The following is a 15,667-nucleotide window of genomic DNA, read 5'->3' on the forward strand; positions in this document are numbered from 1 at the left end:
GCGTTGCTCGAAATGGGCGTGGCTCATCCACAAAATTCACATCCATGTAGGCCCACTATACCCGCAAAATATGCCCTTGAAAAAGTTGAGAACAATTATTTGCCACTAATTTTAATTGATATCTATACAATTTTGTTATAAGCCGAGATAATAACACAATAAACATCACGTTTTACTTATCCGCATTTAAAATCAGACTGCGTGTTTGCTTATCGCAAAGACTGGTTGTGCTGGTTGTGTTTTTCTCACCTATCGTAATCATACGATGATTACCGTTGTCACATTGTGTTGCGCATGAACGTGCTAAATGCATGGCTTTCTTCACATCTTTTTTTCCTTTTCTAAAACAAAAACAATTGGGATTCTCTCATTATAGCTTTAAATAACCAATGCTGAAAATACTCAACATCAGCTAACTTCTTCCATATTATAACATGTCTAATTGCCAAATATCCTATTATAATGGGAATTTGCATGTATTAAATACATGCAAAACATCGAAGACATCCCACCACTAAAATCTTTAAAAAAAAAACATTTTTGAACATAAATTTATTTAAAAATAATCACAAAACAATGTTTTTACTGAAGAAAAGTATATTTAGGAAGTATGCTTTCTTGAGAATTTATCCAGGGCGTCCCAGTACCCCACTCGTTTTTCGCCAGCTTCTTGAGGAGAGGAAATTTGGTTAGTAGATCTATAGTTCTCTTACCGTCACTATCGTCTCCTAGCGACAGCTTTCTGCTGTAACCATGTGAAAATGACAGATCGTTTCAACCCAAGGAAGTATTTATTGTGTTGATCTCAGATATAAAATCAATGAGTGGAAAACCTATTAGTAACGTGATAGGAGACGCAACATTACGGTCCCTGCTCAGGTGTGGGCGATGGACTAGATTATTAACTTAGCGCCTTTGACAGTAAAATCTGACATACAGGTAAACAAGACTTGAAACAAATCAGACGAACATGTTAATTGGAAAGAGCCGAACAGCAATAAGGTGCCCAAAACAGTAGATGTGAAATGACTTTAGTTTAAATCATGGAATTGAATTTACAAATATACCGAACAAAAATATAAACGCACGAAACTAAAATGGTCAGTTGAAATAGATAATCATGAAATATGCCCAGGTTGATGGTTTATTTGTGAACTGATGGATTTGTTTTAATCAATTATAGTGGTCTGGTTTCACTTGGCCGCTCCCCGTGAGTATACTCAAAGGTTCAGTTTTTAAACCCATAAGACTAATGGAGCATGACGGAGTAGAGGTCAATCTGCAAGACCAATACTGGGACACTCTCTACCGTCTAGGCAATAAAAGGACACACCAAAATGTGTATTTCTGCCACTTGTCAACATGCCACAGATGTATGGAACCATGAGGGAGCATGCCATCAGCATGCTCAATGCTGGCTTGTCAGTAACAGAAGTTGCAGCATGCCTGAATGTGCATCATTCCACTGTCAGCCGTCTGGGAACATGCTTCAGAGACACTGGTAGCATTAGGAACCACCCTCATGCACCATGTCGCCCAACAAACACCTGTGGAATGTTCTGGATCAGTTTTCAGCCATCATGTTCCAGCTCTCGAAAATGTATGCCAACTGCAAGAAGCACTCCAGGAGGAATGGGATAATATCCCTTAGGCCTCTATTGACAACTTAGTGATGTCCATGCGCCGCTGGTGTACTGCTCTGCACAAATTTAATGGTGTCTGTGAACTCAGGATGTTGACCCCCATGGTGTATTTGATGCCCTAACTCTTGGACTATGCATTTAAACTTCCCCTAATGCTCTCAAATGATGTTTATTTGTCGAGAAAAATATGCTGTTATTTTTGGCTACATACTCTAGTTCCATATATGAAAATAAATCTACAAATTATTCTTTCGTGCGTTTATATTTTTGTTCAGAATATTTGGTATTCCAATCTATACATCACTAAGTTGTCAACAGAGGCCTAAGGGATATTATCCCATTCCTCCTGTAGTGCTTCTTGCAGTTGGCGAACATTTTCGGGAGCTGGAACATGATGGCTGAAAACTCTGATCCAGAACATTCCACAGGTGTTTGTTGGGCGACATGGTGCAGGAGGGTGTTTCCTAATGCTACCAGTGTCTCTGAAGCGTGTTCCCAGACGGCTGACAGTGGAATGATGCACATTCAGGCATGCTGCAACTTCTGTTACTGACAAGCCAGCATTGAGCATGCTGATGGCATGCTCCCTCATGGTTCCAGACATCTGTGGCATGTTGACAAGTGGCAGAAATACACATTTTGGTGTGTCCTTTTATTGCGTAGACGGTAGAGAGTGTCCGAGTATTGGTCATGCTCCATTAGTCTTATGGGTGTAAAAACTGAACCTTTGAGTATACTCACGGGGAGCGGCCAAGTGAAACCAGACCACTACAATTGATCAAAACAAATCCATCAGTTCACAAGTAAACCATCAACCTGGGCATATTTCATGATTATCCATTTCAACTGACCATTTTAGTTTCGTGCGTTTATATTTTTGTTCAGTATATTATATGGGCATGTATTCTTCACAACACTACAGTCAGTTACTAAAAATAAAGAGTGTATGTTGGATTGTTACAGTAGGAGAATTCATGATGAAATAAAGTATGGAGTGGTAATATTGATACATCTAAAATTTTATCTATAATTACTACATTATACAAATTTCAAAACCAATATTCCCATACATTTGAAATACCATAATTTCTTTTATTATCATTAACAGGTTAGAACATGCATTTGTATGGTTGACAGTGAAATTGAATGGCAAATACAGGATTGCTTCCACAACATTTCTATTGCACTGAATTAAAAAAAGAAAAAATTCAAAGTCACCATCATAAAAGCCACTTAATTATACCAAATTCATACAGGGTAACAACTAGCCGGTTGTGCCTCCAAAATCAGTTCTCGGGGATTTTGAAGTATGAAAGGAAATGCAGTCTCTTTGCCAAGGTAAGATATACGGAAGTGATTTTGCCATATATTGAAGTGTTTCAGATGACTCAAACAACTTTTGATAAATTCTTCATTCAAGTCGGCACACCTGACTCTCTGAATATGACTTAGTTTAGAGAGCAAGTTCTTCCTCTCTCTTAAAAATGCAGGTAAAGCATCTTCATTTATTCTCGATGTCATTTTACATGTCTTTGGCAGGGAGTTTTTTTTTCTTTTCAGATTAGTCTCTGTGCTTTTGTACGGGTAGCGCAGTCATATTTTCATAATTTAAAGCCATATGACATCTCATCATTTCACACATACTGATACATGATTATGTGCTTATGATTATAACCACCTTCCTCTCTAGTTCAGCACATTTAACAAACCCATGGCTGTTATGCTTTTCTCAGTTGTCATTAAACAAGACCCTTAGTTTTAGTTTTGGTTACTCAAAAAAGTTGATAAAGAGTTCAGTTTTCAGTCGTCTATAACACTCACTTTGGAACTACTTTCTTTACATTCATATTAGTGTCGAAGGACTAAAATGAAGGTTTGTGGTCAGAATTCCCATTCTCTTGCTTGATGCAGATCTGAATAGCAAGTTTAACCCAGGCATATTATATCTTAGGTTAAAACAATCTATACTATACATACTATTTAGCTACAATACAGCATTAAATGTATTATGAGGCATGCACAAAGTGTTTATAATTTGGGATGGCCTTCTAGCACATACAAGTATTGGCTGTTGTCTTTGGCCTTTTCCCCGAAGCCCCTCTTCAGATAGTGAACGGTGCAGATACTTCTTAAATGCAGACAACTGACCAGTTATATGTTGGTATCTGTTATTTCCTGACCAACAGAAATGAGACATTTCTGTTTTCTGCTGCCCTGTCTTTATCCACTTCTTACAAGGGCACAGGGGAATGATTGTGCTTCTAAAATGCATTTTTCTGACCAACAGATGTATAGTGTGTGTTATCTCCTTCCCCGCCCACGTCCACTTCCCTGTCCAGACTGGTGCATTGATTGCTGTATATTGCCATTGGGAGGGGGGTGTCTGCCTGGGGCTGGGCCGCCTGGACGGATGTTCCTTTGGGAGGGATTATTTACTGAAATTTTAAGAAAATTAAGTTATCATAGGAAATGGGAATGATATTCCGCAATGATTATTTGCAATTTTATTGGAACTTTTTAAATTCATTTTCAACCACAGTAAACTGTTGTGACATACAACCCATGCTAAAATTACTTATTTCTTTGGTTTTTATGATATAAATGTGAGTCACCTTGTGAGAAGCTTAATTGGAAGAAATAAATATGTAAAAGCACATTATTAAACTAATGATTCAGAATTTGTTCTCACTCCAAGTTTCACACTATACTGAAGTGGTCTTCATTTGATTACATTGGTTATAAATGTATCAAGCCATAGATATTATGTCATTTGTCATCATCCATTCAAATATCTGAACATGTTCTGTAAATATCTTAAATGCTCAATATGGAGACCTTGTCCTTTACCCACAAATGGTGCCGTTTTTTTTCTGTACTCAATATATAATTTTATACCACAAATATAACAATGGGCCCATTGAGAATAAACTGACTTTTGGACTAATAGATACATGGTTTAAAATATGTCAGATCCACTTGAATGCTTGCCTCATAATCCCCTAACAGACACTGAATAGATTGCCTGTGGGTATTACATGGTTAGCTTTAAAGTGGGTCAGCCATTTTAAATCTGTGGATCTGTTCGTCCAGGTCTTAACTCTGGTTGTGAAAGTGGCAAATTAAATTTCTCACTCACTAGAACGTTTTAAAAGAAACAAATACATTCAGAAAAGTAACAGGACACTGTGCAATTTGTGTTCTGAGGAAGAGATATATATGAGAGCATTCACATCAAAAGAGCCGAGGTCTAGCAAGGATCTCAATGAATGTCATTGAAAGTCATTGAGAGACCATTAAAGGATTACGCGGCCTTCCTTTCATGTAGGTCCGCCATATTTAGGTCTCAGCCTTGCTAGATCTCAGCTCTTCTTGATGTGAATGCTCTCTATATTAAAAATCTTACAAAGTAAATGCAATGATTTCTGTCTCCTAAGCCTACCTTGCATCAGTGGGGGTACTCTCTGCTGGCCATTGCCTGCCTGCTCACTACCAGCTTGCTGCTCTGTGGGGGACTTCCTTTGACCTTGACCTTCCTGTATGAAAAAAAAAAGTGAAAATTAGATTTCCTGACACTGACTTTAAATAAAATGCACATAAAAAAAACAAAGCATAAACAAAACAAAATATATTTCCTTACCATCATTATTTTCAAGTTTTGGTATTAAATTCAAGGCAGGAATTTTACATGACATGGAACAGGAGTAAATGCAGTTTTGTATTGTCAAGATTTTTCTTGTTTTGTTTAAAATGTCAAATCATTGTCGCAAAACCCGACCAAACACCATCATATGGTTTCAAATATAATAATTTTAAGAAATACCAAAGAGTATTGTCTCATACTTCCCACATAAAAGTAAATTTGAACAGATATTATTTGCTTTCCTTCTGTGGTTTATATTAATTTTTGTTGTATCTGCTAAAGCTCATTTAAATATCCATGCTAATGCCATCGGTTATGTGTCATTTATCTAACTGACTTTGAGTTATATAAAAAACTCGAAGTGCAGAGAATCTATGCTCTTTGTGTAAGTTTAAGGCATGTCCCCTTCAAAGGATTATCCAACACTGCTTATTTCAGCTTCCTCAGGGCTACAGTAGGCAGTACATACCACTTTTTGTAAAAACTCGGGATTTGGTTCACTCATGTTGGGAGTTTCTAGGAATGGCATACAAAATCTGAAGCAAAAAGATGTATGAGTATTATTTTTTCAATGCCTTTTATCACTGAACAACATTAAAACAATTTCATACAACAGAACAAACAAAACTAAACACTCTCCCAACACTATTTAAATACATGTATATGGATATGGTACTTCTAATAATGCTCCTTTCATAAATGATTTTCCTGTATAATTACATCTAAAAGTTAAAAGTAAAGGCATGAACTGTAATAAAAACAATATGCAGACATTTTTAAATAAAAAAGCTTCAGGTCTATTTCTACTTAAGTTTCATAATTTGTTTTCTAATCAACTGATTCATAACTTTTAGAAGAACAGATTATAATATGCTCAGTTTGGTAATTAAAAGACAGGACATACTCTCCTATTTTCTGTATTTCTCCTCCTTTTCCTGTATAAAGTGTTAAACATCCTTTCCATATTGAGGCATATCTGAAACATTAAAAGAAATATTATGTACAGCATTCTAAACATTTTGGACCATTTCCTTCTATTAAGTTTTATTACTGAGAGGAGCTTGAAACATCACAAGTTCATGCAAAGAAAAAAATATATACATATTGAAAAGTTAGGACTTCTAAAATACTTAAATGAATAATATTTTCCATTCCCCTCTCTCTCACTTTAGAAATTCAGTTCAGTTCAGCATTGTCTCCATGGTTACTATGTTAAATTCTAATATCCATGAACAACTAGATTTAATTGTAAAATGCTTTAAGAGTGGCTTTTTGTTTTCTGACATGGCAGTTCTCATTTTCCAAGTGATTTTCCAACAGTAAATGGACACATCAAATATCAATCTTCTGGTCCTTCATGGACTCAAGTAATCAATCCTCATTCCGTAAAGCACACTCATTGTGGCAAGAGAACGGATTTTAAGTTTTTAACCTCTTTTTACCCTAGGCACATGTACCGGTATAAAGCAAATCTTCAACTCAATTCAAATAATAAATCTTCTATTGAAATTTGTAATAGGTTGCTATACATATACTTTTAATACTGAAAGTTATAAGAATGATGTGGTTTTTTTCTCTGAAAGTTATAAATTTTCTTAGAAAAAAATGTTTATCTTGGGTAAATTTTAGTCAACAAGACAGATACGAAAGGTCTTTGGATGAGAGAATTTGGGATACATTTTATGAAATGTTTTCTACGTGTATTAGAAATCTATTATTCCAGTTAAAGTGATTATTGTGACATTAAAAAAGCAAGGTGTTAATAATGAAAAATAACATGTATTCTTTATTTGGACATACCTACCCTTTGATAAGTCTACATATATCTCCAGTTTGTAGTGCTCCTCCAGCATCATCCCACACTGAGATGTTGATACATCCCGTCTTGTCTGCTACTTTACACGACCTCACATCATGACCATCTTTGGTCCTGTTGGGTTTGCCTGCAACAAAGGGTCACTTTATTCTGCTTCAAGCTATAGGTGCAGTGTGTGTGTTAAAATAGAAGTATTTTTTGTAATTAATTAGCTTTATATCACCTTGTTCAATCTTGCATGAAATATTTAAACAGGATTAGCGGTAATAGGTATTGACTGTGAATCATAAATTATGATTATAATTGCAAGAGATAAGTTTTACCTGCTTTATTCAAAACTGATCTTTAAAAATTTTGTTAATAACTAGATCTTTTGGTTTGGGAGGGGGGGGTGCTCTATTGTTTGGTTGTGTTATTGGACTCAAAAATGTGTAAATGCCAAAAAAGTTGGCCTGAGGATTAGAAATGGATGAAGGATTCATATAAAAGTGGTGGATCTCAAAAGGCCCCCCAAAAACTCCCAAAACTGAGTGTTGCGTTTCTTTTTCCTTGAGTGTAGTTACTAATACAGGTATCACAGCTTCTTTCCAGTGCAGCTAAAATAGGGTCAATCATTAAAATAAACTTATTACCAAACTCTCGTCCACTTTGAGTTTCACAGAAGTGTACAGTACCTATTCTGTTAGAATACTGTTGGTCATTTATTCCCAACAGATCATTTGTGAAGATTAACAAGCAGCAAAGCTGTAAAATGTACAGACAAAAAACAAATAATGATGCACAAAACAGGTTATTTTGTAAATTTTGATGCAGTTTTATATGTTGCTTTTAAAACACATTTTGACGATATTCAGCTCAAAAAGAGCATATGGAAGCTGTTTTAGCTAACTAAAAATATGGGCTAATAAATATAAAAAATGCATTTAGTGCAGGTTTAGAGGCGTGGTGAAATAGGTTTACATGTTCATTTTTTATTTTATCTTACATTAAAAAATTCTATTCTATGCATTTTTTACTGAAAGTTCAAAAGATAGAAGGGACTGCCTATGGGATTTACCCATAAAAATATATTTTCCTGGGTTAAAGGCCAATTTTCTCCTACTCACAAATGTTTGCTCAGCCCATCCCTGCACATGGATTCAATGTTCCATTTTTAATTTTAATAACTAAGTTCTTAAAAAAATAATGACTACCCAATCATATAGAACTACATAACCTCCATGACCTTCAGCTGCATGACCTCGTTTTCGCACAGAGAAAAGACGTGGCGTTTCGTCTCGGCTCTGTCACGTACAATACAGCTGCACTGGCTACATGACAAGATAATGGCATTAGGTATACTTCAAATAACCATTTATTTATCAAAGGGTTTAATCATCTTTAAGGTCTGAATTGGGGTAATTCAAAAAGCTTTGCACGATATAAATATGACTGTGGAGGATTTTCACTTCCGCCATTTTGCAAAAACATTCAAGGCAGGTTACGAAACTGAACATCAGTGAAGCTAAGATTCCCAGTAACACATGTAAACCACTTCTACTAGTTTCTTATACGACTCAAACAAATTTGACATGCCAAGGGATAAACTGAATAGATCACCCGATCAGCCATAAAAGAGCTTTAGACTGCTCCTTTCTTTAAAATTTTGGTCGGAAATTTAACCTACTTTCATGACCTACTAGTACTTTTCTGCCCCATTGACATAATGCTAGCAAAAAAATCCGTTCAAACATCATACTTGGGTAAAATTAAACAATAGATGCTGGCAGTTGGTCAGTTTTTGTGGCAAAAAATTGACTTTGTATGCATTTTTAATGGAGTTGGGATGGAAAAAGGATGGGCAGATATGTATGCAATAGGACATGGGATGTGTGTTACTATACGTAGGAACAAATATGTATGCATTCAAGTGTTTGTTTGTATGTAGGGCTTCATTCAACTTCTCATATTGGTTTTCATGTCACACTTGATTTTAGGATATAAAGCACTGCGCATGTAATACATGTGTTAAAATGCAAGTTTTTGAGGTGCATTTGCAAGCCTCTTGAATGGATTCCAACTTAAGCCTCAGATTTGTGAGCACAAATGCCCAAATTAACGACTCTAGCCACAAATAACCTATCCCAATTAAAAATTACTTGCCACAAGCACAGCATTTCATTCCACTTGGTACATTCCCCATGAACCAGAGATTGTTGAGAACGCATTACACATGTGTACCACCAGAGACATACCTGGATGGAATCTAATCAAATTGATTTTGTAATGAAACAATAAGCTTGTGGCAAGTAATTCTACATTGGGACAGTCAATTCATGGCTGGAGTTGTTAATTTGAGAAATTGTGCTCCTAAATCTAAGATGTGTTAGAAAATGACAATTATCGTTTGAGGTCCGATTTAATTTTTTTTTTTTTTTTTTTTTTGGGGGGGGGGGGTGAGGTTTTAAATTTCAAACTATTGAGTGAGTTTTCAAATCTAAAACAGTTACTATGCATCATCTTTATCATTTACCTTTAAAAAAAAATGAAATTGTTCAGACAGCAAGCATTTGCAAAATCAGGTTTGAAAACCAAAATAAACTAGAGGATCAGAGAGGCGATACCGCCTCCGAATATTGTACCACCAGCTGGAGCAAGCGCATTCATATAGACCCCCACATATACAAAATAAGGAACACAGCCACCAGTCTTGTGCTTGACAAGCTGTAAAAATGCAATCAACAAGAATTTTCAAAATATGCAAAAAATTTATATATTACTAAAAATGGTACAATCAAAGTTAAGTTCATCGCAAGGTAGGTCAAAGGTCAATTCCAAGGTCACAGTAAATTGCCAGTATATGACTTCCTATTCAACTTCAATAGTAACTATGGGCCTATCTCTGCCAGGTTTGGAGTTAAAAGAGAAAGAAATTAGCAGAGTTCAGTTCATGATAATAAGTAGGTCAAAGGTCAATTTCAAGGTCACACTTAGATTGCCAGTATATGACTTCCTATTCACGTTCAATAGTAACTATGGACCTATCTCTGCCAGGTTTGGAGTTAAAAGAGAAAGAAATTAGCAGAGTTCAGTTCATGATAATAAGTAGGTCAAAGGTCAATTTCAAGGTCACACTTAGATTGCCAGTATATGACTTCCTATTCACGTTCAATAGTAACTATGGACCTATCTCTGCCAGTTTTGGAGATAAAAGGTAATCAAAATTTGCAAAGTTCAGTTCATGGTGAAAAGTATGTCAAAGGTCAATTTTAAGGTCACATGTAGATTGCCAGTATATGACTTCCTGTTCAAGTTCAATAGAGACTATGGACCTATCTCTGCCAGTTTTGGAGATAAAAGGGAAGCAAAATTTGCAAAGTTCAGTTCATGGTGAAAAGTAGGTCAAAGGTCAATTTTAAGGTCACATTTAGATTGCCAGTATATGTCTTCCTATTCAACTTCAATAGTAACTATGGACGTATCTCTGCCAGTTTTGGAGATATAAGGGACTAAATGTTATAATTTTGGAGTTACCATAATGTGCCATATATTTCCTACAGAAAAAATTAATTAAAATAAAGAAAAGGTCATTTTGGTCAAAATTCTTGAAATGGGAGGTGCTCTGAAGTTCCAGATGTTTAAATTTGATGAAATAATGTCATTTTTGACCACAAGTTGTCTGCTTTGCCAAGCCTTATGTTTTATTTTTCCGGAGTTCAAAATTTATTATCCATTACCGTACTGCACATTTTGCTTTCACCACCAATATGTACTTTTTGATACAGCGTAACTCGAAAACCGTATGGAATACAAAAAAACGGAGACCACCTCCAGTGTTGGGCTTTACATGCTCTACCAAATGCAAAAAAGAATGGGTGTCTAGCATTAACGGTTCCCGAATTAGAGACAGTTTTCAGTTTCGATATCTTATGGCCGCTACTCCCGTGAAAATGCACTGATTGACCCCAAATTCACGGAGATGAAAGATGAACTGAAGGGTAACACTTTCCATTAATATTATTAGTTAAGTCTGTGTGGTGTCTGAATAAGACCGCAAATAATTTTTTTTCGGCAAAAATTTTGTTTTTTTGAAAATTTTGGCCCGTTTGACCTTGAAATAAAGGTCAAAGGTCAAATCCAAGGGCATATTTGAAATCTACACATATGACTTTTGGAAAGCTGTCTGTAGAAATTTTTCCCATAATTCCTTCTGTAGGGGAGATAATTAGCATTTAATTTTGCCATTTTTGGACAAGGGTGCATTGCAATGAGTGCCACACCTAGACCCCAATACCGACAAAGCCCAAATTTTACGTGGAACGAGTTGAGATTATAGGTGACCTAAATCCAAGAGATGGGTATGGAGGCCCTTACCGTCTAGGAGGAGAAGCGGTAACGGTGACTTGGCGGCGGAGCTGCAGGAGCCGGCGGAGCCGCAGGAGCCGGCGGAACATACGGGTCGGGACTAAAACCATGTGTACCGCCAGCGCCTACGCTGGTGGTACAATTAATAAAATCATAGCGTACACAAACCCAAGCCATCTGGTCCATCTTATACCATTTTTTAACAAATCTATGACTGTATAATTAAGTTTTCTACTCATATGCACAATCAAACAAAATAATAAATGACTAGTTCTTTTCAATGGGAAAAATTGCTAATTTGAATGCTACTGAACCTTTTTTAAATAATTATAAATTCTTAAAATTAGATCATTCCTATTGAGTGGTAGCAACAAAACTGAAAAGCAGGCTACCTTATAGTTCTATTTCATTCAGTAAAGCACCACAGATGCTACAAAGAAATATATTTTAACAAGCTGTCTTGTTTATCAGTGCTAGTGCTTAACAAGAGACATTGAAACACTTTTTTTCAGCAGACACGAAAGCAACTGTGCTTTGACATGTTTGTAAACATTCATTCATTGTCTTTAATTACATATAGTTAGCTATTTCTAAACAGTCCTATGTGGTTATTAATCACTGTCTTTGAGGCATTAACATATCCTCTAGCACGGAAGTTAATTTTTAAGATGTCAGGACATTTTTTAGATGTAAACAAACATGCTCCTTACGTAAATCAAATCAGTTCATTCTGGGTCCATCATATATCTACAAAAAAGTATGAAACCAAAATCTTTAAAATTTTGACCTCTATCGCCAGACAAATCTTTTTACCACAAACAAACAGACTGGCACTCATATCACTTCTCAATTAACTAGAAATCTTTGTACTGGATTGGAGGAGTGAAAGTGTGTGTGTGTGTGTGTGTGTGGGGGGGGGGGGGGTAGGTGAACCATGCAAGTTTGGGGATGGGAGTACTAGTAAGCATATGACTGCCTGAATGTGGGTTGGGGATGTGTCAGATTTAAGTAAGTGGTAGTATTTGATTTATGGAAATAACTTTTCAATGGGCAAAAATTATGAAATATATAATTTTATAACCACAAAAATTTTAATTCTATATTGCATTTGTGGCGCTTTTACTGCATAGAATAAAACAATAGAGTAGCCTGGTTTTTAATTTTGTTGCTACCACTGAATAAGAATGTTCTAATTTAAAGAATTTATGACTTAAAAAATACTGTGTCGGTGAAATTCACAATTTTCCCCATTTAAAAGATCAAGGAATTACCGGAAACACATCAATAATTATAGTTTTGATATAATCCTGTAATTCATTTCCAAAGCTATCTTTTTTTCTTTTAAAGTTATGGACATAGTGTTCAACTGGCTGCCAGAATGGATACAAAAGACGTCACGCCGGTGGTATAGGTGGTTTTCGTGGAAGTTACGGCAATATCGGCGGCGACTGAGGTGGCTAAGGCTGGAATTTAGGCAAAGGTACTTACGGCAACATCCACATTGGAGGCGGCAGAGGCATTTCCGAGGTGGTGGTGAAAGTGCCAATAATGGTGAAGGTCACAGTGGCAATGATAATAGAGATCACAATGGTGATAGTGGCAGTAAAAAAGGCTGGCTAAGAAAATTAAAGTTCCGTTCTAGGAAGCAGAAGCAGTTACCAAATGTTGATGGCAGTGATAGTGGTCACCATGACAACATTGCTGAAGGTGGCAGCAGCGTTACTGATGGAAGTCGCATGCACAATGGTGATAGCGGCAGTAAAAAAGGGTGGCTAAGAAAATTAAGGTTCAGTTCGAGGAAGCAGAAGCAGTTACCAAATGTTGATGGCAGTGATAGTGGTCACCATGACAACATTGCTGAAGGTGGCAGCAGCGTTACTGATGGAAGTCGCAGGCACAATGGTGATAGTGGCAGTAAAAAAGGCTGGCTAAGAAAATTAAAGTTCCGTTCTAGGAAGCAGAAGCAGTTACCAAATGTTGATGGCAGTGATAGTGGTCACCATGACAACATTGCTGAAGGTGGCAGCAGCGTTACTGATGGAAGTCGCAGGCACAATGGTGATAGTGGCAGTAAAAAAGGCTGGCTAAGAAAATTAAAGTTCAGTTCTAGGAAGCAGAAGCAGTTACCAAATGTTGATGGCAGTGGTGAAGGTGGCAGCTGATTATTTTACCAAATTTATCCTGAATATTAAAATCATGCAAAAGACATATCAGGTATTAAAATGATAACCTATACAACCACAGCTACTATTGGACAGATGCGCTACAACTCAAATCACTAAGATCACCAACACCTACAAAAAATTGGGGTGCACCAACAGCCAACATTGATGACTTGTGAAGAACTGATTTCTATTTTAATTTTAGGGTTATTTTCGTAGTATTATTATATTTGCAAAAAAAAAAAAAAAAAAAAAAAAAAGTTAACAACAAGCTTAAAGCTAATTTTAATAAAACTCTGTTATCATTTCTAAAAAATTATTTAGGAGACTAACTGACTTACCCCTAATAATGACTTTTACTACATATTTAAATTGTCTTGTAAGTTTCCAAACTTTACAGAAAGTTAAAGATACCAGCTGGGAATAAAGATGAATCATAACTCTTAATTTATCAGCTTACTATGCCAAAATTTATATTATAGCTTACTAGGCTACCAGTGCTTAGGGCCACCAGGGTTAATCTACAACAGTAGCCAATATCTGAGCAAATTTACACAATTCTACAGAGCCCACCATAATTTTATTAACTATCTTTGTACACCTCTCTAATATTATCAAACATGTTATCTTCTTGTGGTATTTTGTATCTAAACCACACATTTTGTATATGAAGCTAGACTTTAAAAAATTAAAAATGTAGTCGTGTTCACAACTGAGATAGAAATGTTCATTAGTTGATCTGATTTAGCTTTGCCAGACTGTATGTTACATTTATTGATAATTCCATGTGTTGTTATTGACACTTTTAAAGGTATTTTAATAAATACTTCTTTCCTCAAAAGGTGCTATTATTGATAGTACTATGAGACTTTTTTCAAATAAAAGCCTTCAAACAGGCATAACAAGCAGTTCTAAAGCTGTTTTAGTTGGAAATGATATACAAAAGCACCATTTTATCAACATCAAGCACTCTAATTAAACAAGATTTATTTCAGATACAACTCCAAACACACACCAAGTGCAAAGAAATAAAGGACAAATATCCATATTTACAATATCATGATTATAAAATACCTTTCTAATGGTGAAAGTCGAGTGCCTGTTATATGTGACTAACATAAAGTACATGAATGAACAGGCGGGAAGAAGCATACGAAAGCTGTCATTACTCCAAGGTAGCTAAAAGCAGGGTATATTAACATATTAAGCTGTGTTTTGGCAAAAGTTAAAAGCGAAAACAACCCTTTCATGTTGTCAAGCAATCTAAATGAACAACTGAGATCTATAGAATATCTTACCCATTTCAGTGAGTTCTTGAATGTGAGAAAATCTACACTCTTAAACAAGCAAATGTTTGGCCTCACTTTTTAAAAAATTATTATATTATAATTATTATTTTTTTTTGGGGGGGGGGGGGGAGGCTGCATCTGTCGATCTCCTCCAGCACTAACGCAAGGGAGCAGGAAAACTGCTTTGAGGAGTACATATTGCACCTGTACTCTGCGAGTGGGATTATAACAGGGCATTGGCATGTCAAAAGACTGAGGTAAATGTGATGTTAAACGTTCTTAGACCTTGCACTGAGCTAACATCGATGATCGAATAATGCACACGTGTTTATGCACCCGGCTTATCAATCATTAACGATTTTACGACACTCGTTTACTAACCAATCAAGGTGACAGCCAAACTTGACTAAGTCTACATAATTTGTGTCGTTTGAATTGCCCGCCCATGCTTGGCGATTTACGTCAGGCCGAGGCCTCCTCTTAAAAGTACTCACTCTTATGCGAACCTACTCACCTATTTCAAGAACAATGAATACTACATTTATGTTCTTTTGATTAGGTTTTACATCTCGTATGTTTATAAAGCCGTCTTGGTTCATTATAATGCGTAAAACAACCAAATTATAAAAGAAATCTACAGCTGGAAATGTTATAGCCCTTTCCTCATTATTGAAATGGGAAACATATTACATCGATAATTTGGCGTTGTAAAACGCGCGCCATTCGGGTAGATAAATTAGGGTATCGTGCAACCTTCTTGGGTTCATTCAGAT

At 36.0% G+C, this 15,667-nt stretch overlaps 2 protein-coding genes across 2 annotated transcripts; one reads left to right on the plus strand and one right to left on the minus strand.

Annotated features, from left to right (window-relative positions):
* Positions 1-2,710: 2,710 nt before the first annotated feature.
* Positions 2,711-15,584, minus strand: LOC106155159 (SOSS complex subunit B2-like). The gene is made up of 6 exons (XM_013529840.2): positions 15,409-15,584; positions 7,088-7,226; positions 6,188-6,259; positions 5,753-5,819; positions 5,083-5,176; positions 2,711-4,078 (listed from the first exon to the last, which is right to left on the minus strand). Exons 1-6 carry the CDS (start codon positions 15,491-15,493, stop codon positions 3,945-3,947), a joined length of 591 nt encoding a protein of 196 aa, XP_013385294.1. The 5' UTR covers positions 15,494-15,584; the 3' UTR covers positions 2,711-3,944.
* Positions 8,198-14,515, plus strand: LOC147763727 (uncharacterized). The gene is made up of 2 exons (XM_087005177.1): positions 8,198-8,434; positions 12,791-14,515. The coding sequence occupies exons 1-2, from the start codon at positions 8,320-8,322 to the stop codon at positions 13,603-13,605; spliced, it is 930 nt and encodes a 309-aa protein (XP_086861303.1). The 5' UTR covers positions 8,198-8,319; the 3' UTR covers positions 13,606-14,515.
* Positions 15,585-15,667: the final 83 nt, after the last annotated feature.

The sequence above is a fragment of the Lingula anatina genome, chromosome 2 (genome assembly GCF_051362555.1).
Source record: "Lingula anatina isolate TDL-2025a chromosome 2, LinAna3.0, whole genome shotgun sequence".
In the NCBI taxonomy this organism is placed as follows: Eukaryota; Metazoa; Brachiopoda; class Lingulata; order Lingulida; family Lingulidae; genus Lingula; species Lingula anatina.